This window comes from Poecilia reticulata, chromosome 4 (assembly GCF_904066995.2).
Source record: "Poecilia reticulata chromosome 4, P_reticulata-male-v2, whole genome shotgun sequence".
Taxonomy (NCBI): Eukaryota; Metazoa; Chordata; class Actinopteri; order Cyprinodontiformes; family Poeciliidae; genus Poecilia; species Poecilia reticulata.
The window spans coordinates 15104906-15131065 of NC_088833.1; the positions used below are offsets into that span (position 1 = coordinate 15104906).

Consider the following 26160-nt stretch of genomic DNA (forward strand, 5'->3'; position numbering starts at 1 on the left):
CCAGACACAAGAGGGAGGAGAGGCAGTGTAAACATTTGGCAGGTTGAATTTAAAACATTTGTCAGAGGTCATGGTGCATGGTGTTGCATATTGACAGTGTTTGCTGAAGGCAAACAATGGCTGCACACACTTCACAGTCACAAAATGTTTTATGATGGCTTCTGTAAAATTCCAGTCAGGTTCAACTAATAAATAATACTCTAAACCTCCTGGTTTGAATTGTGATTTGCTAAGCCTGTTTATCTTTTTTTACGCTGTAGTATATAACTTTTATTATATGTTTTTACATATTTCCTATCACTGTCACCATGTTATGACATGACTGATAATCTGTGGAAAACCTTCGAGCTCCTCTGTCTCCTCCCTGTTGTCCTACTGCCATCTTCAGAAATACACCGCTCCCGGTCAGAAACAACCAATCAGAGCTAGGAGGAGGGTCTCGGCAACGTCAATCATGTTCTTGTAACCTTTGCTCTATGTGCTAACGGCACATACAAATCAACACAAACACCAAAACATTGCACAGTGAATATTTTGTGCTGCATCTGCACTTCTTTTCTACTTGTGTAGAGATTCTGTGTGGGGGGAAAAAAAATGTTATGCAAATCTGGTTGCACATATTTAACATCTGAGTGATGTACTTGTAAACTGAAAACCCTTACAGATAAAAACTTTTCCACAACCATATTTTATCAGTATTGCATACTCTAAAACAGAATTTTGACTGCACTCTTTATAATTTGATCAACAAATATGTTTAGGAAGGCTAAAATAGAGATTTTCATCTTGTTAACAACTGCCTTTTTTTGTCCAGTTTCCACTTGATTACCTTCTCAGCTTCAACATTTTGTAGTGTTAAATGGGTTTCAGAAAACATATAGAAACTGATGTTTGAATCAAGTTTTTTTTTTTAATACTTCAGACTCAGAATGGATGGATAGTGTCCAAAAATTAAGAATGTGTCAAATACCGAATTAAGATCAGGATTTGGCCTAGGATATTATCGCACATTAATATTCATTGATCTGAAGGCCCTCCATTACTGTAGCTGTACATGTCTGCCCAATATTCTGATTGGAGATGAAAATATTCCTGTCTCAATTTGTTTTTGCATCAGAGTTAGCAGGTTTTCCTCTACTATTGTCCTATACACCTTAGTTTTCAGAGAAGAGCTGTAATTAATACTAAGAATAAATTACAAAGAGATCCACTTTCAAAGACAGATGGTTGCACTAACTCCATTTAGGATAATAAGAATAACTGGGATTGAAGACAAGTATAATTCTTCTTATAAAATTTGTGAAAAAAATATTCAGGTGAAATCTTCCATGTAATTCATAATTAGCAAATAAAATCCCAAAGTAATCCATTGAGTTTTGCTGTTGTAATATAAAAAAAACATGAAGATATTCAAGGGGTATGTACTTTTCCACAGCACTGTTTCTCAACTGTGCTGAAATTTGGCACATATGAATTATTAATTATATGTGAATAAGTATTCAGCCATATGCCTCCAAGTGCAAAAATGTGAATGAGCTGATTTAATCCTTGCCCAAGGTGAGAGCTGAGGCTGAGCTATCTTTTCAGCGCATTTTACTTGTCAGTTTGTGTAACTGTCAGCAAAATTTACCAGCCCTGATTTAATTAAACGTAGCTGAGATGTAGAATGTGGACAAAGGAAGAGCCCTTAATGCTAAAGTGAAAATCTGTATCGCTTTCCTTAAAACTGTCACACGGCTCAAAGGACTTGGCTATTCCAGTTTAAACTGACATCCTTCACACTCAAATCAACTATTATTTTTCAGACTGCAGCCTAAGTATCTTAAACAATAGAAAGGGATCAACAGAAGATGTTAACTGTCCCTTTCTGATGCCCAGAGTTAGACTTCAATGCAGTCACTTCCAGAGCCGTCATTGCTGTCATTGTTGGAATGGTCTGGCCGCTGTCATTCCTGCCTCTCCTTCCTTCTCCTCCTGCCAGACAGGAGAAAGGGTTGGGAAAGGCCCGGAGCTGAAGTGATGATTGATGACACGCCTCCTCCGGTGCACACTTCCCTGCTGACACGCTCTCACAGTGCTACACTTTTCAGCACTAATTGGGCAACCCTGCAAACTCTCCGCCCTGCGTATGTGGGCTCCAGGTCTGAGCCAACCACCCACTCAGCAAAGTGTCTGAGCTACCCTGCTTTGATTAAACATCGCACACACACAGGAAACACACTGTGGGACTGTTTACTGTGTACTGTACATTTACCAGATACTGTGCCATGATAGTGACAGAAGAGAAGTACCTGTGAGTTTACATTTGGAACAGGTGAAGCATATGCACAGGCTCTTGAAAGTGTACACACCACAGACCCCAGGTTTGTCTGACATACAGAAATATGACCATGATGAATGATTTCTATGAGTTTTTCACTCTTATACTGTAGTAACCACAGTTTAACAGAGAAACAAAAATCTTTCAGAAATAGTCATTTTAAGCAATAATGGAGAAATAACACAGATGCATAAATCAGACTGCATCTATGCACATTTTAAAGCATGTTTAGCATTACCGCCTTATTGGTAGGAATGTAGCAAAATGCCACATCTGCATTGGCATTTTTCCCCACCTTGCAAAGGTCCAAATCTCTGAGATTGTGATAAAATGTCTCGCCTTCAGCTCTCTATTATCTGAATGTCTTTTTTTTGCACCACGGTACGAAAATATAACATATTGTGCCGTTCTTCTGATTAATACTTTAAAACATGGCATCCTTCTGATCTTTTCTACCCTCTCTGCAAACTATTGCTTTAGCTATATAATGCAAAAGTGGAAAAAAATCTAAAAATTCTGCTTGTCACTTGTATTATACCAAACTACACACTGTGGAACAAATCTGTCTGTAATTTAAGTTTTTTGTTGTTGTTGTTGTTAAGATGCAAAAAGGGCTGGCACTTTAACAGAGATGTGAACAGTTTTGAGAGTCACTGTATAAATAATATGAACAACCAAACAAAAAAAAAATTTTGTGCATATACGATACATTACAGCTCCAAACAATGACAAAGCTGTTTAATTTTGGCCCCGGCTGCTTGGCACTGCCAAGACCAAGTTGAGCCAAGTGGCCATATTATGTTGCATTGTTCTTTTCTCCTTACCTTACAAAGGGCGACTTACATAGCCTATGATATGTGTGTAAAGCCTTTACGGAGATGGATATTAACTGACACAATTTAGATTAAGTGACTCTCTCAAGGACACATCAGCTGTATCCTCTGTGCCCGGGTTTAAACTGACAACCTCAGGATCATTAATCCATTTAAAGCAGGGAGGGTTACAGCTGGCAGCATAAACAGAAGGCCAGTGTCCTTTCAAACTGTTTGTTAAACATCGCGGCATTATCAGATCACGGCTTCATCCACAATGTTCCCTAATGCCGAATGAGGCAATTACTATGCTTGCTAACCATATGGCTGGGATGCATCTAATAACGGTCTGTTGTCTGTTATGGGGTTTTCAATGAAGGACAAAAGTTCAACACAAGGGCTGAGAAATTGTGGCAGTGCATTGGCACTGCCACAGTTTATGTAAAACTTTTTGTTTTACATAAAACAAAAAGTTTTATGTAAAATTTAATGACTGTGGTTCAAAATCTGATTAGGATTTTTAATGAATCTATCAATATGTCCTCCACAAACCTGATCTCCAGCCTGTTATATCGAAAACCCATCAAAATGCATTGTTTTTATTCATTTTCTCCCTTTCTCGTTTTCCTTACTTGTTATTACCCTTCTTTCATGTTCTGCTTTCATCCCTACCTAATTGTTCATGTTTAAGTGTCTCTGCACCATGGCTGTATAATTAGGACCTGTCACTTCCTTGGTGCCAGAATAACCCAGGAGAGGCTCCAAAGTGTCACATCCAAGTGAAAAACCACAAGAATTAAGATCGAGGAGGAGGTGATGACAATATAAAAAGAGACCTTTAAATTTACTCTGTCTGAATCATCTGGGCTTAACAGGCACTTTTGAAGCTGAGCTCAACATTTTAGCTGTTGACTTGCCTTATACAGGATCGCTAGTTGATTAGCAGTTTAACGGCATTTTACGAAAGCTTACGGCATTATTTGCTAAATTCTATTTTAATCTTTATAAAGCCACTCCTGCATGAATTATGCATTGAGCAGTATATAGTATCTGTCTACTCATTAAGTTTCCAATAAGAAATAAATCTGCAGAGTAAATTAGTCTGTCAAATGACAGCTGGGTTGATAGAAAGTACAAAAGTAAGCTGAAGATTGAAAATAAATGTAATTTCAAGCAACTGGCAAGTGCCAATTGCATGTGCTCTGAACATTAATTATTTAATTATGTTTTCTGTTGGATGAAGTACAGCAAACTATGAAATATAGCATGCAGTAGTTGTCAGCACATTCAAATTTGTCCTACATGTTTACAGTACATAGCAGTGACAGACGTCAGTTTAAACATGCACACGGATCATAAAGCACACTATTTTTTTTTTCTTACAGCCCTTTATCCGGTCCTTATATTTTCATGTCTAAAGTTGCTCTTTGCTAATTTGAGTATCTAATACTAAATCGAAGACTACTACCGATTCTTACATTCAATAAGAGAAAAGTGTAGGAACTCGTACAACACATATATCATCCATACAATGTATCTTTTTTGTCACATCGATTAGAATAGTAAGATGCAAGGATTATACCCCCAAAAAAGAACAAATAGGTAAATACATCAATTATAAAACATTAAAATGTTTTTCATTATGTTTTTGCATCCCAAATTAACTTTCTTTGATAAAATAAACTGTCCTGATTAGTGACTTTAATTTTAAAATAAGCCCAGCTATCAAAGAAAGATAATAGTGCATTAGGCTTTGAGAGAGAGAGTCTGAAAGCCTTTTGGGGCTTTTCATTAAAAAGCATGCAAATCCAAAATCAAGATTTCTTTATAGCCAAGAGCACACAGCAAAGTGGAGTGATCTTTATTAAAGGTAAAACATCCAGACCTCTTTTTAAGGATTAAAATGCATCCTAATTAATCAGATAGCAATTTATAACAATATCTATGTAAATAATGCTTCAAACTCCAAAATTAAGCAGTTTAACCTTGAAACCTGAGCTTTTACAGGGAAAAAACTGTATTATTCTTAATTCACTGTCCTATGTTACCTTTATTTTGTATTTATCAGATTGTTTGTATAAAAATGTGGTTATTATAATTCTGGTGTTTAAAAAGTTAAAATGAAACACAGAGGGAAGAATATTTTCATTAATTTTGACGTCAAATTGCAAATTAGATGTGTAATATCAAATACTTATCATCTCAGCAAAGTGGCTTCCCAGCTTTTCAAAAACATCATACTGCTTTTACAAAAAAAAATGTGACACTGTCCTCAATTATAGCATTACTGAACAGTATATCATTGTCTTCTTCATAAAATATAAATAGTAAAAGGCATATGTAGATACAAAAATCTATAATCACTGTACTGAGCTTACAATGGTGTTTTTTGATGTAAAGCCGCTAGACTCTGAAGACATGTTACTCATAAAATGTCATAGTGAAACAAGAGCACGGTGTGCACCGTGAAGAGAAAAACATATACATTTACAATTTCTCCGTTCCAGAGTCTTAAAGTTAATTCAGTCAGCATCAGAATTCATGTCATGTACAGAGTTAAGTGAGGAAGCCTTGGTTTGCATTTACTGTAAACACTTCAGATTCCTTGAGCATCTGTATTTCATGCATGTCTCCCATACCCCATACAAAAATTTGCTCACCAAAAGAAATTAAGAAGACTCTCCTCTCACAGTGTCCTTACAATCAAATCAAAAATTGCTGCTTGATGCAAAACCAGAAATACAGCCAATTTTTTTGAGTCAAAAGTGTGACATAAACTTGGATATATCTGATTGGTTTCATGTTTACTTCTGTTGCCTTATACGCTGTTGCACTGGAAAAAGGAAATTGGGAAAAATATCATTTTGATAGCTATCATTTTAAAGATTGCAAGTGTTTTAAAGCAAGCCACATCTTGCCCCTGCTCGTTTGTCTAGTGGGGAACACAGACAGCAACATTAACAGAACATAATAAAACATCTGGCCCACAAATTCCCTTAAGTGAGCCAGTGCACACCACTAAAGTCATTCAGCACAGCACCTGTTTCCACATGAAGCTCTGCCTGCAATGGCAGATATGGAACACAACAGCAAGAACAAACCTCAAACACTGCAGTGCACTGAGTTTTATTTTTTCTTTCTTTCTTTCTCTTTTGAACTTGTTGAATAACCTCGAGGTGACCATGAAAACAAAGATGACAGGATTATCATCTCCAGGCTTTGAAAAGAGTACCCATTAGCAACTGCACTGGTAATAACAAGGGGTGAATATTCTGAAATGAAAGTGGCACTCGAACGGTGTAGAGAAAAAAGCTAGGGCATTGCGCTGAAATCAAAGACGCTGCCTGGATTGAGGTTTGAGGCAGAAGACGTGGCCTACTCACTTCCAAGAAAGACATCTGAGTGAGAAATTGCACCACGAGCTATAGAAGCTGGGAGCTGATTGCATGCTTAAGGGAAGTATTATTGTGAAATGGGGCTTTATCCAAAATACAGTTTGATGAGTCAGTATGTGTATAAAATCCAAAACTGGCACGTACATTTTTACATGACAAGGAAATGATAGTTGCACACACTGCATGACATAGAAATGCATTTATTTCCTACCTCAAGGGTTGAATGCTAATTAGCTTGGAGCTGTAATCCTTCCTTTGATAACACTAACTTGGTATTATGTGGAACTGAAACATGCTGTGAAGCACTCAGAGTAATTTGATGTTGGGTCTGTAAAGATTGCATCTACATCTGTAGAAAGAGATGCAAAGATCAGTTAGGTGGCGGATTTTTGACAAGAGTTTTGTAAAGTCTTGACCTGCCAATACCGATTCCAGCAGATGAATTTAACAGTAATCAAGATATTTTTTCACAGTCTACAGCCACCATTGTTTCTCATAAATTTCTAATGTTGGTAACAGAAGTGATGCCATACGATGTGTGAAACAGGAGGAGCAGAGTTTGACTGTTATTTTAGAACAAGGACACCAAATTGACATTTTAAGAAGTCTTGGCCATCTTGTAGAGATTAGTGTGGTTAGCATTAATAACATTAAACTCCTGCCTCTGCCTCAATTTAAAAAATGCGTCAATGTAATCGATGACGACGATTGGTGGATGTTCTTGCTATTACCAGTTCATGCAAAACACGCCCGCCTCTCTATCACCCCTGATTTACATCACATGTCTCTGCTGTGCACTTAGGGATGCAAATTATCAATTAATGAGTTAATTTAAAGTTGAGTGATCTTATCGATCGAATAACGATCATGTTCTGGATGGTGGCCACTGAAAGAAGATCTAATGTGACGTTACTGGTTAATCGAATGGAACTAATTTTAATCTAATAAACCATTACTCGACAATTAAGTGTACGTTGATTAACTGTTTGCATCCCTAGGTTAAACAGTCAGCAAGTTTCATTGCTCCAGGCATGAGTATCTAAAGAGACTGACCTTACGGCTACTGATGAGTTAAAAAAAAGGAAACTACAGTAAGTTATTTTAAGCTGCTGAATGGAACTACATTCAATTTATTTATTTCTCCCAAAGGGAGATCATTTTACCTTACCAAGTTGTCTTTGTTACATTTTATCTGTATACTGGTGTAGAATGTGATAGTGTAAAGACTTTATGAAGAAGTCCAAATACACGTTCCTTCATCCTGCTTTAAATATGTCATGATCTGTGTTTCTGTGTGTTTATTTTTGAGTTTTTCTGTGTTATCCTGTTCCCTGTGAGTCCTGTCTCTGCGTCTTCCCCGTTGATTGTCTCGCAGGTGTGTCTCGTTCCCTTGATTACCCCATGTGTATTTAGTCTCACCTGTTGTCTGTGCTTTTTGTGGGATCCTCGTCAGTTGTCGTTGTATGTCTAGTGTCAGTTGTGTTCTCGTGTCTGCTCGCCAGTAGAACTGTAAAGTCCTGGTTAGCGTCAGCTCTCAGTTTCAGTCCTATCTATCAGTAGCTACCGGTATTAGCTGTGCGCTAACTCTCTGCCGTGCCGCCTGTGTTGGACTGTTTGCTTCATCATTAAATTCATTATTTCATCTACATCCATCCTGGGTCTCCTGCGTTCATTCTCACCACCACCAACCACACCCTATGACAAAATATGCTTTAAATCTACATGAATACAATTTAAAACATTGGTTCAGCACAAGATATTTAACCTAAAATGAATTAATCCATGATTTAATCCATGAATATGAACTCCAACTCGGTCTATTTTTGTTATTCTTAATAGTACTATTTTATATACAAATAATTCAAATTCCAGTGTGAAAAACAATGTTTCGCTTGTAATTTTACATATTGCAGCTTTAATCAATAATAAGTCAATACTGTATTTATGGACAGTAATTTAAAAATTAATAAACCAGTAACATTACAATATTAAAAGTGATGTGGTAGAAAATGTGGATGCCCATATAAAAAAAAGTTAGGTGGTTGCATTTTTTGCAACCACAGCAAAAAAATTGTCTATAGCCATGGGAATACTTTTTTTTTTAATTTCTAGAAATTTAATTAAATTTTTGAATTACATCTTAGTACATCAGATGCCGTTTCCTGACTCAGATGATGCTACAGAGAACGTTATAAGCTATTGAAAGATTTCCTCATATCGTGCAGCTGAATTTTTCTAGTTGCATAAGAATCAGTGGGATTTTATAATTGTTGAGGTTCTAACAACCATTAGCAATACAAGCTGAAAAATTGCACTAAAAAACATGTTCACAAGTTGAGTTTGTATAGATGTTTGTTTGATTATGGATGCATACTTTTTGCATTTCTCCGATCCAAGTAACTTGAAAACTTCCAGCTTATGTCATGAGCTCAAAAGACTGTAGTCTGAAAAATAGTGTCATCTAGATAAGCTATTATCATATTTTGGATGAATGCTAAACTTTCTAATTATCTTGTGAAGCAGCCAGATTCTCTTGAGATTTGCGTGATCACCATCAATCCTCCCTAGCCCGAAGCTATGCGTATATGCTGCTTAAGTGTCTGTAATATTAAAACTCTGGAGTATTTGTTGACTGACTGGAGAGCAAAGAACATTGCTGAAGGCTTTTCTTAACTGCAAAGATAGTCTGCTCTCCTCTCAACTAAGCATCAGACAGAGCAAAACGGCATAAAATATCACTAAATACAACTGAACAAACTCTGGAGGGTTCACTGAGAACACCAGACAGCTCATCCATCACTGGGTAGAAGCTGATCACAACTGCCTTTGCTTACCTCTGGATGCAATTAGGGAGAGAAAACAGCAGTGAGAAAGACAGATAAAAAGAAAAAAAAAGTATCTCAGACTGCACCAAAGAGCTTGAAAAAAGACAGGAGTGAGAGGAAATCATGGAATCTTAAAAGCCGAGCTCTCCATCACCCCCTCATCTAAAATTAGAAAACTAATGAGCAGCAGTCTAATGGATCAGTTGATTAATTCACTATTAAACATGTGCACATTGTTGTAGAGTGTTTTTTTCATTACACTAAATGATATGCTGTGATTTGATGGCTATTATAATAAAACACTGCCAAGCTCTTGTGTAAGAATACTGTATAATACTGTTAACACTTTTTAATAGCCCAGTACTGACCATTTGACTAATGACCTCTTTCAAAGCTGCCACATATCTCAAGTTCTAAAGGATCTGTTTTGCATTCCAATAGAAAAACAGCTATTTTATTTTTCTGTGGTTGTGTAATTTTACAGTAACAAACCATGTGTACAATGTGAACATTGTATTGTTTTTCTGTTTAATACCAGATGGGCAATTTCCTTTTTCCAACTTCATAATTGTTGAAAAGTAAATTATGAAGTAAATTATGTTTCAAATATGCCATGTGTGAGAGCAGCGACACTGCAGAGATAATAGGTCCTCATTGAGTGAAAAATATTAATGATGTGAAAACACATTTGGAGTAGTACATATTTTGTACAACTTTTTTTAGTCACAGTTACATGTTTTAATCTTAAAACACATTTTAATAGCAAATATAGCCTGTGCAAATACAAAATATCCTTTTAAAATGATTGTGTTATCCTTTTTAAATCATGAAAGAACATATTACACACACAATGGAAAGTTGGGTCAATTTTGCAAGCTACACCCTGGCCTGATAACTGACTAAGCATCACCATAGAGAGAGAGTTATGTCACTCTTTGAACTAGGTGATACGTGATCACGTGGTTCACGTATCTCTCAATAGTTAAAAACATGTCAGCCCTGTCAGTCAGTTTGAGTGGAACGAACTGAACTAACGCAGAAACGACTTTTGTTTCTCCCCCTGTGACTTTTCGTAATTATTGAGCAATAATGAACTGAATCCTTCACTATGTATTTTATCAAAGCGTTTTTGAACCCAGCAGCAGCAGCATGCATTTATCACTCTTTTAAATTTTAGAGGTAAACGAGACTGCAAACTTATGGTTAAATACATATAGTCTTCAGTGTTTTATGATTATGTTATGCACATAAAATAAGAAAATAAAACATCCTCTGTGTGCTAGCATGAGAATGACATATTTTTTGTATTCACTTTGGTTATCTAATGTCAAAATGTGCTTTGTGATATGAAAACTTTAGATCTGGAGAAAAGAAAAGGCTGGATAAAGTATTTAAGGTCAAACATACTTAACTACACTTTATCTGGTAATTCAAATATTCACATATAATATTGGTAAGCTAAACCATACTATGCTTTGTTAGTAAAAGCTCCATATTTAAATTATTGTTCATTACTTCCTCAACTCTAAATAAATCTGCTGCCTACTGTCCCTCTTATGCCAAATTCAATCCACAGAAATTCCACTTTATAGTCCAGAAAGCTCAGTAGAACTGTTCTTAAAGCATTACCAGAAACCTCTGGGTTGCCACGGATGTTCTTCATTCATGCCTCAACTGGTCAAGGTGTGACTATAAGTAGATGGTAAAATATTTATCACAAGAATCCGCTTTAGTAATCTTTGTACATTATTACCAGCAAGATGTTACTGGGTTTGAGTCCTGGTCTGGGTTCTTTCCATAAGGAGCTTCCATAAAACATGGCAGCTGACAAAAATAATGATTTGTGACTGTAAAAGTGATTTGTGATTCTAAAAGTATTGTTGGACACTAAATAAAAATGAAAATATGGATTGAAATATTACTTCAAATCCAGTGTTGATTCCAGCCTTTGCAGCATTGTGTTACAATATTTCCAATATAAATGATCCTTAATCAGCTCTTGAGTCTTTTACACACTTCTGTTATCTTCACCCCTTTGAAAGCAAAATGTAGAACCATTCAATGATTCTGATTTGCTCTCCCCCTTCCATCTATGTTTACTAATTATTACCAACACAGACTCTCCAATTACTCAGCTCTAACAAACATCTACAGCAATCAGAAATCCTGGCACATTATGAAGCTGCAAAGAAGAAGAAAGAAAAAAGAAAAAAAAAACATTACCATAACCTTCTGAGAACAACTCCAATTAAAATTCTTTAGCCATGCCAACAATGAGACAAATGAATTATGACAATATGTAACTCCTTTAGCTGGTGTGGCCTCTAATCCATTGTGAGTGAGCGGCCATTGCGAAAATATGACTGAGATGACTGAAGAACAAGTGATTACAGTGTGTAAGTTTTATTTGAGGGAATGTCGATGATAGACAACTCGAAACGAAAAGAAAGTAGCTGTCTTTTAAAGTGATCATATATTAATCAGAGAAAGGTCAGTTTTTTCCAACTCAAGTCAAGTGTCAAATCTTGAATAACAAAAAACATTCTCACATCAAATGCATGCTGTGTTCTCTTCCAATGAGACTGCATTAGAGTGGTATATGGACAGTATTTATAAACCTTAAGCATAATTTAACCATGAACATCTTACAGTTATCTTTTCAGAACATTCAGCCACGCATGGGTATTCTAAACACTATTTATTATCTGTTTTCCTTTTTGCTCAGCTATAAATTGCCCACTGTCCAAAAGCATCCCAGATTGATAAATCAAACATTCTTAGTAGAAAATAGTTTACATCTAAAATCATTGCAGCCATCTGTGGCTTCCTTACTCAAAATGCTTTCTTGATTATAGCAATAAATAAAAACAGTTTAAACAGTTGTTTATTTAAATTTCATTCCAGGCCTTAAATTCAAGTTTCAGCACTTTAGAGCACAAGTGCAAGTCAAGTCTAAAGTGTTTATTTTGGCAAATACAATATTGAAAATTATTTTATTATTTATGTTTAAACTAGTGCTGTCAATCAATTAAAAAATTTAATCAGATTAATCACACTCTGACGCTGTGATTAATCACAATGAATCACTCTGCCTAAACTTGTAATCGTGAAATATAAGTATGCATGCAGTTGTGGTTCTTTTACTATTTTATTATTTTATTTTCGTTCTTCAGCAGAAAGCAGGTAATATAGTCTCCCAGTGTTCAGCAGCAACTAAGGGAAACCTATTCCACTACACATGCATACAAGTAGTAACAAACTTGTTCAGGGCACAACTGACAGATGTGACATGTTTCATTTTCTAGTTCTTGGGTGTCTCGTTCCTTCCTGATACCTGATGCTTGCATCAGCGTAAAAGGTTAATCTTTCGCTGTTGTTTCTCGCATCCCATGCTTTGAGCTCATAACACACTCCTGTGAACGAGGTAACCCTCTGCAGCAGAGAAACTTTTAGGTCAAAATCTGCATTATGCAATATTAACGCAATGACATTTTCAGATTAATCGCATTTGTTAACGCATTAATATTGACAGCCTCACTTTAAATTAAATGTTTCAAGCTGAAAATGTAAAATGGAAGCAATCAAAGCTTAAGAATGGCCGATCTTTGGCATGTTTGCCTTTGATGCAGAAAGGCTTCCCTTTCATTAACTAATTGATAGTTCCCTCCGCAGATTCTCTAGCAAATTCAAGATTTAAAAACATTCATGTTAAATTTAGTCAAACGAAACATGAACAATGATAAGATTACTTTAAACCTGAATCTACCAAGGGTAATCTTTTTGAGCTTAAGGGATCTAAATGCATTTTAATGTAACTGATAAAGGTTACAGGCAGCATATTGTGGGCAAACTTCAAGCCATCTCGAATATTTTGAAGGACATGGTTGGAGGGTATTAAAGTTATACTTATCCTTGTGCATAATATAATGTACAACCAAGATATATAGGTAGGACTGAATTTCATTAAACCACAAGAACATTCCAGCTCAGATCTCAAATCTCTTTAGCTGGTTTTAATTCACTGAAGGACATCGTTAAGACATCCATGTGTCAACACATCTGATTTAATATTCCCATGGGACGAGACTAATGTCTGGCTCTGTTCCCTCCAGCCATGCTCACTCATAAATATCCACCATGGCTGGTAGTGTCATCAGCCACACTATTCAGGGAAATTTATTGTCTTGATGATGATTCCACCTCACACCCACTTCTTATAAATATCGAAGATTTTAAACATGAGAAAAATATTACCATGATGAGAACAGAGGTGATATTTTTCCAGAAATTTGAAAAGTCCCACATTTAGTATCTGGGTCACGGAGGTGCACTGAAAAAAGTAAAGACAAGTGTGTGGTGGAACTCAGGTCAAAGCATCTAAACAGTAGATGACGGTAGATGCTGTCATTGACCTGCCAACATGAGCTACATAACCAGGCTTTCCATATACTGCTCAACTGGGGAAGGAGTGATGAGATTACAAAATGTTGTCAGAGTAGCACAACTAATTATCATAAAACACGAGGAGATGCTAACTGATTGATTAAGGATTGTAATTGAAGGGGCTCTAAGGATTGGGTTCTCTCAGTGATTAAAGGCTGCAAGAGTTGGCATATGATTAAGAAGGCTTTGCAGCATTCAACAAGGAGCTGGTAAAACAAATTTACTCTGCAGAAGCCGTCGGAGAGTAGCAAAATCTTACAACAAAGCAGTGATTCGCCAATAAAGAAACATGCAGAGAAACAGTGCTATTCCTGATGCAGCTTTCTGCAAATCAATCCACACCAACTATCTTCTTAAGCAGTCTGTAAGAACTCCTTTCACTTGATCTAATGTATTCGCACTGTAGATATAAATAGCAAATGGAAAAACGGTGCCCCAATTACTTTGTTTTAATCGTACAAGATTCTAAGTGTATTTGACATTACAAAAAAGTGCAGTATACCAACAAGGCAGACATGAACTTCAGAAAAATTCTCTTTTAAGTTTACTTGTTTTTAAACTTAAACAGATTATTTAATACGCTAGTGCCTACACACTTTCTGTTGAGTTCAAATGCACTGCCTTTTTACACAGCATGAAAATGCCTGTGATATTTTAGTGCCAAATTATTATAATTATATGGACGCTTACAGCCTTAAATGTGTGAAAGCTCCATTTTCCATCCCAAATTATTTCCTCTATCCTCCATAATTGTAGTGATTATAAGAGTATTAGAAAGATGCTTTAAAACCTAACATAGCATCTATTTCCATAGAAAAATGTACTTTGAAAAAGCATTTCTATTTAGGCTTTAATTTACCAGGGCACTCAATCACTTTAGAACTAATTGAAATACATTAGAAATAGAAAAGCTTAATTTTCAGACAGTACAATGGAATGATTTGTCTGCAAAATCATGGCCACGAGTATAATCCACTTGAAAAATGCTCACAGTGTGTAAATTTGGTTCATTTATGCATGACAGTGGCACTTCATAGTTTTACCATTAGGTTATAGTAAGATAGGTTTTGCTTTGCATGCTGACAAAACTAAGTGTCTCTCTCCTCTAATTTTAGCACTAGATTAATTTTTTTATGGTTTTGAAATATATCAATTAAATCTTTAAGAAAAACATGATTTATCCTGGAAATAACATTCCATTCTGAGTGGGACTATTTGGACCATTTGTCGGTGAAGACAAAAGAAACAGGCAGTACAATGACAATCTCTAGACAAGAATGACAAAAGACTTAACTTTCTCTTATGTCATTTAGCATATAAATGCAGAATATAGACAAAGACCTTTTCAAACCTTTAGATAGCAACTTGTAAATGCACTAAACAAAACAACGAAAAAAATGCATAAACTTCAATCAATTTTATTATATTTAACTTTTATTAGAAAACAGTAAAAACTGTTTGCAAAACAGGCATACGTTGGTTAAAACCAAACCACTCACATTAAAATAAATGCAGAAAAGGCCATTTCAAAATGTGAGACAAAAATACTTTAGCACATAATTCACAATAAATTCTACAGCAAGTTTTAACTTTAAAATTTGTGAATTTTACTACCTAGTCAGGACCAATCAAAGATTATGCCATATGAAGAAAACTTTTTTTCTTATTGTTTATTTTAAATAAAACTCTTTAAGTAAACTTATTGACTGATACAATGAAAACCATAAGGGTTTGTTTTTTTTGCCAGTTTCAAAACTGATGAAATTAAAGGTATTGCTGTTTGTGACCCTGCGTCATTGACATAGTGAATGTCAGAGTCAATCTACACATAAAAACTCATACATATAGCATTTTCATGCATGTAACAGTTAGAATTACAGGTTAAAGACAATTGTAAACAGCATAACATAATTCTTTTTTTGTCTGACAAAGCTACAAACTTTCATGAAAATCCTCTCAGCTCAAAACGAAAACAACACAATTAAAACTGTACTTTTAGGAGAAGAGATAAATGAGATCAGTCTTTAGCTCATTAGCAGGTACTTAATCGTTGATAAAGTATTGACAACCTATGTAATTGTACTACCCCCATTCTACTCCAATATAAAACCTAAAAAATTAAAAAGTTTAAAAAATAAATAATACACTTTGCTATTTTGCTGAAGACGTGCTTTTATGGTCCTTTTATGGACTTAAACACAAACCATGGTAAACTTGGAATGTCACCTCAACAGCTAGTTTCCATTCTCACTAATATTTATCACTTACAAATAGAAGACAGAGCAATGAATCTAATGAGTAAGTTAGTCAGCCTCCCTTAAGCAACAGAAGATACTCCCCAATGTTAGCTTTCTGGCAGCAGAGACAGTCAGCTTCCCATCATCACTAATATCTATTTAGAGATGGCTCCATCTGGGAGCCCCTCCCACATGCACACAGTTTTATTCATGATCATGGCTATTCCCTAGCTGAGGAGAGATCAAATGACAACCAAAACATTGGCTCCTCTTGGAATGGAGACTGCGAGGAGCAGAGAGGCTGCGAAAGAAAGGCAACATTGTGCTGAGAGCAGCACAGATTACGTTAAACATGCGCCGCATTGAACAGGAGAGAGGGTTTTGCCGTTTAATTAACAGTGACAGACTCAGGTGTGCCCCCAGATGTGTCGTAAGAGGCAGAACAGGTTTTCACCTAAACGAGCGCATGGTATTGCTGATATCTGCCAGGTAACCAATGTGTTCATAGCACACAATATAAGCTCCGTCCCTTTCAAGCTGTGGGAAATGAAGTAGTTTATACTGTTGATACTGCTTTCAGTGAAGTGGCTCTGGCCTAATTAAAAAAGTGCTGAATGGCTGAAAGTAGTTAGCGCACTCTTTGGCTTTGGTTTTGGTCTGTGTTAGGAAGACAGTCAACAATTTCTCCTTTAAATTATATCCTGTGGAGCTTGAACAGTCATTTAATATTATCTTATTCCATCCCACTAGAATCTGTACGCGTGGGGGGAGGCAGTAAGCCATTTAAAATAGGCGCTGTCTCTGGCACAAGTGCTTATAGTAAATGTCAAGACCTTTCAAAGCCGTAATAATGACACGGAAAAGGAAAATGATGCATGGCACCGTTTTTGTCCAGGATAGAGCTACAAAACCAGTCTTTGCAGCAATTGTGTACAGCCCGAAAAGGTTTTCATCAAGCGGCCTGCTGACGTGTGGCAATGATTTTAGATTTATACGAATACCAGACTTTCAAACAAGTGACAGGTCAATTTTGCACCATTACAGAGATAAAGGCCTGTGGTGCTTGCCTTATTTGTGGCTGAGGGCCAACCGTCAAACTAAATAACATAAATAAGCCAAGATTATCTTGTTATTCTTTCTATAGTCTTTCTTGCATTTCTTGACTGTGCTTTAAACTTAAAATAAAGCTTTAAAAGCTAAAGTGCTACTTTTTTTTCTGTTTTGCCCATATTCAGTTGCAATCAGAAAAAAATCTATCTATCCCCCAGGGAGTTTTGGGATTTATTACTTAAGTTTTTTCAAAGTCCACTTTGGATGACTTCTTTGTGATTGGAATGCCACATAAAGTCAACACATAATGAAGTCTTAGTGTGTAGCAGTATATTTTAAGAAAGCCAATCACAATTATTCCATCCCTATACAATATTGTTATTAGAAAAGTATTTTTGGGTCTGAAGTAAAATTAAAACATAATTAAGCATTTGGAACCTCTGTAATTAGTCCTTGTTTGCTTCAGCTGTAATGCATAAAAACCCCACCCACAACAGCAATCAAGTTGAGTTTTAATCACAGTTAAGATAAAGGAGCTTTACACAGAAGCAATAAGAGGAGATTATTTCATCATATATGAAAGGTCTTGGCTATAAAAAGATTTCCCCCAAAAAGTAACAATCCAAAACACAGTATTGTGATCATTTTAGGAAGTTTAAAACTTAAAGAACTGCTGCAAACCGACCTAGCTGTAGAAAAACATTTCAGAAATGGGACTGTAAACCTCCTTCACACTATTGTGCATCTTCCTTATGTTTCAGTGCTTCCCAAAGCATTAAATGCAGCAGCACTAACAAGTTGATCACCAGCCAAGTAAGGTTGCAACATAATTTTTAAATATATCATAATATTCTGCTGCATTATCATGTGGCTATAGCAATCAGTATAGACGAGTAAGATGTGATATATCACATACCAAACACACTATACATTTGTACCTACAGTACCCAGCTGCTACTTGAATATTACAGCAATGACCCAAGTAGAAGCATTACTAAGGCACGCAAAACTTTGAAAATGCTCTAGGAGAAGATTTGATGACATTGCCACTTTCTTATGAATTCAGATTATAATTAACTGATCACTTTGAGGCACATAAAGCAATAAAATGTAATTTCTAGGTGGCCAGTTGATCCTTCAAACTAAAACAACAAAAAACATGGTAAACATAAATGTCATTGCACAATTGAGAATGATCTTTCACAACATCTGCTTCATTTCCTCCTTTCAAAACCTTAAAGAATGTGTGTTTTTTTTCAACATATTTGACTATCTGGCAAAAAAGGAAACAAGGTGACAGAAACCTTTGTAGTTTAGTCAGGACAATGTAGAAAAAGCACAGTGTGATGGTAAAACACCAACTGTATAATAATAAAAACCTAATAAAGGATCGTACAGGAGCTTCAGGGACAATGGCCTGCACTTGTATAGCGCTTTATCTAATCCAGTGAACCCCAAAGCGTTTCATACTACACTTAATCAAACACCTATGCATGCACGCTTCACATGCTGATGGTGGTAAGCTACATTGTAGCCATCACCAGCTGACCACCAGCAACAGGCAATTCAGGTGACATGTCTTGCCTAAGGACACAAGGACAGTGACAGACAGAGAGGGGGTTTGAACCAGCAACCCACTAATTACAGGACAAACTTCTTGCTCCTGTTTCATCATCGCCCACTACAACTAGACCAGTGGTTCCTAACCTTTTTTGAGGTACTGAACCATCAGATTCATATGCGCATTCACTGAACCCTTCTTTCGTTATAAATATATATATATATATATATATTTATTTTTTTTCCAAATTCAAGACATATGGGTGATCACTAAGTCTTCTTAAAAGGTAGAGTCTCTGAGAACAGTTCTTCAAAGTATAGTCAGTGTTTTCAGCAAAGTTGAGCTGACTGTCCAGGAAAGACCCAAGGTATTTAAAATTTGTCACAGTTTCAACAGGTTGGCCATCGAGAGAAACTGGAACCACTTTAAGGTCTTGTTTAGGTCATTTACTTAGCTCTACATTCTGAAGAGAATGAAAAATGAATAATAAATAAGACTTTGCGGTATTCTGATTTAGTAATGCAATTATATTAATTGTGTTACCACCCCCACGCCACTAGAGGTAGTAGCAAGCCCGAAAAGATGCAACTATGGAGCAGATTTAGAAGTACACCGAAGGCTACAGAATTTGGTAAAAACGGTGAGCTTTGCCGAAGTAAATAAAGACACAAGTTCAAATCCATGCTGAGAGTGGAGCTCCTTCAATCAGTGCTCCTCCGCAGCACAAGCAATGTAACTTGATCCTCTGCAGCAAGTGATGGCAAAGCGGGGCGCGTCATCACAACTTTACACAAGTGTGTCTTTACCTCCACGGCAGAGGCTCCGCCGAACCCCTGAGACCGACTCATCGAACCCCTGGGGTTCGATCGAACCCAGGTTAAGAACCACTGAACTAGATAGATACTGCATGCAAAATGATTTCACAGAAAAACACTGCTGGCCACAAGCAGTTGACCAGTCTATACTAGGAGTACTAGGAGGGATTTGGATAGTGATATATGGATGATGATGATAAACTGTAAAAACTGTAAAACTGCAATATTGGTTATGTGTCTGACAACGTAGATTCCCAGATCTAAATTTTATTTCTTCTGTGGAAACAAGATTTTGCAATGTGTTAGAATGGACTTGTCAGTTACCAGATTTAATTTAAAACAAAAAAAATGTTACGGGGTACACAGGTCGCCAGTCTGTCGCAGGGCAACACAGAGACACACAGGACACACAACCATGCACACACACACCTAGGGGCAATTTGGAAAGGCCAATTAACCTAACAGTCATGTTTTTGGACTGTGGGAGGAAGCTGGAGTACCCAGAGAAAACCCATGCATGCACAGGGAGAACATGCAAACTCCATGCAGAAAGACCGGGGCTGGGAATTGAACCCAGAACCTTTGTGCTTCAAGGCAACAGCTCTACCAACTGCGCCACTGTGCAGCCCTAGAATAAAATCCATGAAACACAATTAAAAACATAACTGAGCTAGATATTTTTGATTCTAATGGAGAGCTGTAAGAAGTGTGCTGGCACTTATTCAAGATATGAAAGTTTCACCAAGTTGTCACCAAGTACTAATACTAGGGTTCAAAGAATACTGCTTGAGCAGTTTTTTTTCTTTTGAACTTCAAAGGCAAGTCAACCTTAAAATAAAAAGCAACTCTAATATCAACAAATATTAAAAGTTGCTTAAGGTTTTTTTTTTCTATTTACTGACATCATTTATCTGCATTAATTAAATTTCTTTTGAGGTGATGGAGTTGAATATTTTTATTTGCAACTTTATAATAGAGAATAACAAAATGGAATCCTCGACAGATAAATCAAAGTACACAAGATAAAGGGCTAGCAATTTAAGAAGTTTCATGTACGGCCCAGTCCCATCATAAAAGAACTAAGTCTGCTTGAACTAAATTTACACAGATAAGCTTTTTACTGTTGATTACAATTGCTTTCCATGTGGAAGCGACAAGCACTGATGCTGCGCATTTCCTGGCAGCATAGAAAACTGCCCTTTCATTTTGCCGTCCATTTCAAATTTGCAGCCCGCTGAGTCATTTACTAGAATAGTTCATTCATCTGAGTAAAAACGACATAAAACTTGCAAACCGAGGCTGAAATGAAAGATGTGTTATTTGAACAATGTGCCCCCACAGAAAGTTCACAGACACAGAGGAATGATCTATTTTCCCAAACTTTAACATACACGACAAGTAAGACATTGTGAAAGCTGATGCTCTCTCACAATCTGGGCCTTTACAAAGATGATGTACCTGTGAACCACTCTTCCTCAAAGGGCTTAAGCATGAATCAGGCCAGCAAAAATGCAGCAACAAGAATCAAGGAGGTTGGGAGAAATAAACATGAGCGGAGATGCATCTCTCAGGAGCCACTTCATAAACCAAAGGCAGTAAATAATTGCATGCTTCTAGGCGTTTCAGTGTTTGAGAATGCTCACATTCTTAGCCAGCAATCAGCTTTGAGGCACAGTAAAAGTGCCCTTTACCAGCCAGGGTCTCAACAATGGAGGAATTCAACAGGCAGGCACTGTTTTCTGCAGCTAGTTCCTAAAGAGATAGTTCATTCATCCATCAATGCTGCACTCGCAATCTAGAGGGAAAATGATAGAGCAGTGCTTCCTCGTGGTTGGAGAAAATGACAGTACAGAGACAGAGCGGGGCTTTTATCACCACCCTGATGGAAATGTTAAGCAGTGAGATGCAAACTAAAAACATTAATGTTTAGCGTCTACATATGGTCTACATGTCCAAGCAGAGCAAAGCAATAACGTCATACAGGCAGCATTAACATATGAAAAAAGGGGAGTGAATGGTTACAGTGAGCACTGAATAACTCATTAATTAACTATGAGAGCCTAGCCATGAAATCATCTTGAAAATATTTACTCCATGTCTTTTCATCTAAATTTCTAGGTGGTATTTACTGCTGCGATGACCCGCTTGAGAGTAAGTGTGGCCCTATTGAGGGAAGTGGGGGTTGGGAGGCAACTTGTTTAATGGACTGATTCATAGCAAAGGGATAATCTGAACCAATAAACCTCAGGATTCAGGGAAATCTCCTGCCACTGATCACTGCCAACCCAGACTGGTAGCAGGGAATTAGGCTTCCTCTTGAATAGAGTCAGATATCCAAGTTCTTTGCCACTGGCAAATATAGGCATAAGATGGAGCAAGATTTTCATGATCATCTTCAGAATATTGTACCATGAGGATATTTTTGTAATTAATGTAATTCAAATTGCAATATACAGCTATAAAAAATGTAAGAAACTATAAGTTCAGCAGTTGTTTACAAGTCCTTGGAATATTGTCCCGTTTTACTCTTCTGCTCCTCACAGAGTAATAATGGATAAATAGCTAACTAAGTAGCAGTGCTTATCAACAACAGATAGTGTTATCCAGGATGTGTTACTATAAAATGTTATTTCTGCAGTCCAGACATTGAACTGTTGGCAGTAAGTTTCCGTCCATATTATTTACAGAGAGAGCTCATCGTTATTCGTTATTCGTTATTTTGGCTGTTGCTGACAATGCATGAAGTCATCAGATCTGTTGTTGGTAAGATTCCTATATCACCAAGTAGGGTTGGACAAGGAAATCAGTAGCAATATATATCGTGATAAACACATGCTCCATATCAATAGATAATTCATCCAATAGAATATTAAATTTAGGTTGGTGACATCAACTAACTCACTCAGTCTTTGGTGACCTAGCAACAACCTGCTGAGTAATTTGATTCATCAAGAGTTTAAGGTTTTGCCACTGTACATCACAGCTGCTTAAAAATAAAAAAAACAGCAGCATGGAGAAAGAATTAGTAGAACTAAAGAGGAAATTGCGAATAAAAAAGGAAAAGCTACGTTCCCAGTTTGACTGTATTTCAGATATTTAAAACAAAAAAATCAATTATCCATATTGACTGATATGAAATCCTTATATTATGATACTTTTTCAGCAATATCGCCCCACCCTACTCCAACACCAGACTCCTCAGGGGAAACCTGACCACAATCTAATTTTTCTATCCTCAAAAATTAAGGACAACCCTGAGCATCCTCTTCATGTGACTGTCATAGAAAAACTGTGTCTTCAGTCAGAGGCCAGTTCAAATTCACTGTAACACAGACTGCTACAGAAGATATGTCTTGCCTATATAGCCATCACCATCTACAATTAACATGAGAAACAACATTTAATTTTCCTTTGGGATCATTAAGTGGATTTTGAATGTGGTGTTTGAACTATTAAAATATATTTTTAGAGGGACTCTCAAGTATTTGCAAATTTCAATTATTCTTAGGTGGTTGTGGTCCTTAGCCCCCACAAATACTGGCTGTTCATTGTACACCACTTTCAAATTGTCCATACATCAACTTTTTTCTTACCCAATTAAACAAAAGAAAAAGTGTAAGACAGTAAACAAATGAGATATAAGTCCTGTGGGAATAGGATAAAATTAGCAGCTGACACTTAGCTGCTAGTGAATCAGATGCTAACTTTAACCATTACCAATGCTAAAGTTAATTAGCTTCTTCTCAGAACTAGTTGGAAATCTAAAAGAGCTGTTAAACCAAAACTAGACAATACTGGATTGTACTAAGATTTTTTTTTAAAACCACCATTTGAGATTTACAAAGCCATTATTCTTTTTGTAAAACACAAAATGAAAATTGCATATTCCCAAACAGATTGCTAAAATCCCTTCAAGTAGTGATGATCCCATTATTGTGAAGCATCTTGTTAACTGTGATGTACTGTCACACCTTTAATATGGGCAGAACTTATGTTGCTTCAAACTTAACTTTGTTGCAGCTTTGTGTACATATTTACTCTCTTTGTGATATGATACTCATCTCAGTGTGGCTGCCAAAGATCACCCTGTGCCACAGATGCACCTCTGCGCTTCAACAATCAAGTATGAGTCAACAATGACTAAAAGTCAAGCAGATTTAGCTGTTCTGTATTCAGCACCACACATAGAATCTCTCAGTCAACATCTACGTAATTTATATTGAAATATTGGCCTGCCCTGTCAGTTTATTACTGGTAGACCAGAGATTTTGCATCTTTTTTATTGAGTTAACTGATGTCTTTTAGCACAAGATTAAAAACATAAAATAAAACAACGATATTAAAGAGAGTGTATTTGGAACTTATTTACTTATTTGCATTTGTTTTTAATTAGTTTGACGGCGTTTTTTATGTTCGAAAAGATTCTTGACTACACAAATGCGTGCACTGGAGCGAAACCCCACCCAGAGCTGTTAATTCAAGCCTTAATGAGCAGCTACCTGGGCAGCTGGCACCGAAGCCTACGTGATGAAGGGAAGGGGAGGTGGATGGAGGGATAGATGGCTGGAGGAAAGGGGAGAAGGAGGGAGATAACGCGTCACTGCCATAACTCGATTCAGATCAGCAGCGGCCACACGTACTCTTCTTCTTGCCTCGGTTTTGAAACTGCGACATCACTGTGTATTCTCCTAAACCTGACACTCAGCTCGCATAGTCCCCCTTATATAGCAGGCGTCGCGTTCAAAACGGTGGAAATCGGGCAAACACAATGTAATCAAATTACATAAGCGACAGACGGCACACAGCGAACTGTGTAATTCAGGCTGGGAGAATCAGAACTACACCAGACCCCTCTTGTACCACTTTGTTCAATGCTTAATGTTGTGTTCGAAGGGAAACTATCAATGAAAACTTTGTTAGCAGCCAGTCGACATGCACTTGTGCAAGCGTCCTGTATAAGGGGCTCGCTGCACAAACGACCCCCCCCGTCAAGAAAAACATCGACTGGATGGAGGGAAACTATCTATTGTTTGGATATCGCATGTACCCAAATGCCTTAAAAAGTAGTTAATGGACATCTATGGAAGACTAGTAAGGGACTACGGTGTTTGAGTGTTTAACTTCGCAGGAAGGGATGAGAGTAAGAGCGGGAGAAAGTGAAGTTGTGTTGGCTTGTTTTACCTCAGCAGAGCCGTGTCGCCTTGTCTGCTCACTACATTCTCCACCGAAGAATAGTCCACAGTTTGTCCGGCTGGCAAACAGGACGGCAGAAAGCAGCACAGGCTGAAAATGATCGCAGTAAGCCACTGACCAGAGACACAAGCATCCTGCACCGCAATCATTATGTCCATCACAGCTGTTTAGTGGTCGCTCTTTTTCCTCTCCCAAGTTGTTGCCCAAAAAAGCGTCTTCTTTTTTTTAATTTTTTTTTTTTTTTTAAAGAAAGAGAAAAGCGACAGACGGCTTTAACTCCAGACTTTTCCGCCTCGGAACCCCGTGAAGAAACGCTCCGTGGTTTATAGTTTCCCAGGTTTGTTTAGCTGGATGTACAGCTCGCTGTGTGGGGAAGTGTTCTCTCCAGTGGCTTGCACACCATCTAGTGAGGAAATGCGATGTAAAATGGGAGCAGACCTAGAAGCAGACAACCCCCAGGCTCTGATCCTGTTGCCATGCGGCCGTTTCCCGGGCAACCCGTTCCCAGTGGCTCGTGATGGAGCAGTAAAACCGGTAGGTATTGATACAACCCAGGAGCAATTAAAGATATCGACTTGTGAACCACCCCCTATTTATCCCTCCGTAAGAAAATGAAGAGTCCGAGCATTTGTAGAGATGGAGTCTAGTGACGTAAAGGCACTTTTCCCAAAGGAAAACTCTGGACATTTTTTTTTCTTGGATGAGAAATCTGGGAAGTCCCTTTTACCAAGGGGGTCTGTGGTCAAAGTAGCCAGTGAAATGTGCACCTGCAGCAGGGCCGGCCTTAGGGACAAGCAAACTTTGCTAATGTTTTGCGAATGAAGCCATTGGGGGCTCCATGAGAGGTGTTAACGTTTCACATGAGCTATCAGTGCATGTTGACATTATTAAACTGAAACAAATATGCAAAAACTTTTATGGTAAAAGATTTTTATTTATTTTTATTTTTTACCATAAGCGCTAAACTCCTATACTTGTATAGCGCTTTCACAAGTCCAGGTGACTCCAAAGCACTTTACACTACAATCGGTTAGTTTTCTCAAGTTGAGTTAAAATATTCAGTTCAAAAAGTAAAACTCTTTATGTGTCATATAATAATAATAAAAAATTTGATTTAATATACAGTACATAAAACTCATCAGAGTTCAAACATTTATTTCTGTGTAATTTTAATTATCCAACCCGATTATGCAAACCCAAATTTATGTTCATATATTACTTAAATCACACACACGCACACACACCCCCACACATGCACACACACACACACATCCTTATTGCTTTATCTCTGTTATCTTTATTTTTTCCTTCCACAAAACTTTTCTATAATATGCTTCCATACAGTACTATGCAAAGAGACAGTTTCTATAACATAATGTTTTTCTGTACTAAAAAATAATTTTCTATTGGTCTCTTGTAATTTTCCAGTTTGCAACTTAACTCAATTTTGGATAATCATTAATTAAGAGCAACACCTATGAAAATTAGTATAAATAAAATGTTAAATAT

General features: G+C 37.0%; 1 protein-coding gene across 2 annotated transcripts in view; it reads right to left on the reverse strand.

Moving 5' to 3' along the window:
- Positions 1-25165, reverse strand: part of negr1 (neuronal growth regulator 1) — a 174465-nt gene extending 149300 nt beyond the window's left edge. Inside the window, exon 1 of one of the 2 annotated variants that reach the window (XM_008408103.3) lies at positions 24640-25165. In XM_008408103.3, coding sequence (XP_008406325.1) covers positions 24640-24809 — 170 coding nt within the window. In that variant the 5' untranslated portion in view covers positions 24810-25165. The remainder of the gene's footprint in view (positions 1-24639) is intronic. The other variant, XM_008408104.3, reaches the window with a different exon arrangement.
- Positions 25166-26160: the final 995 nt, after the last annotated feature.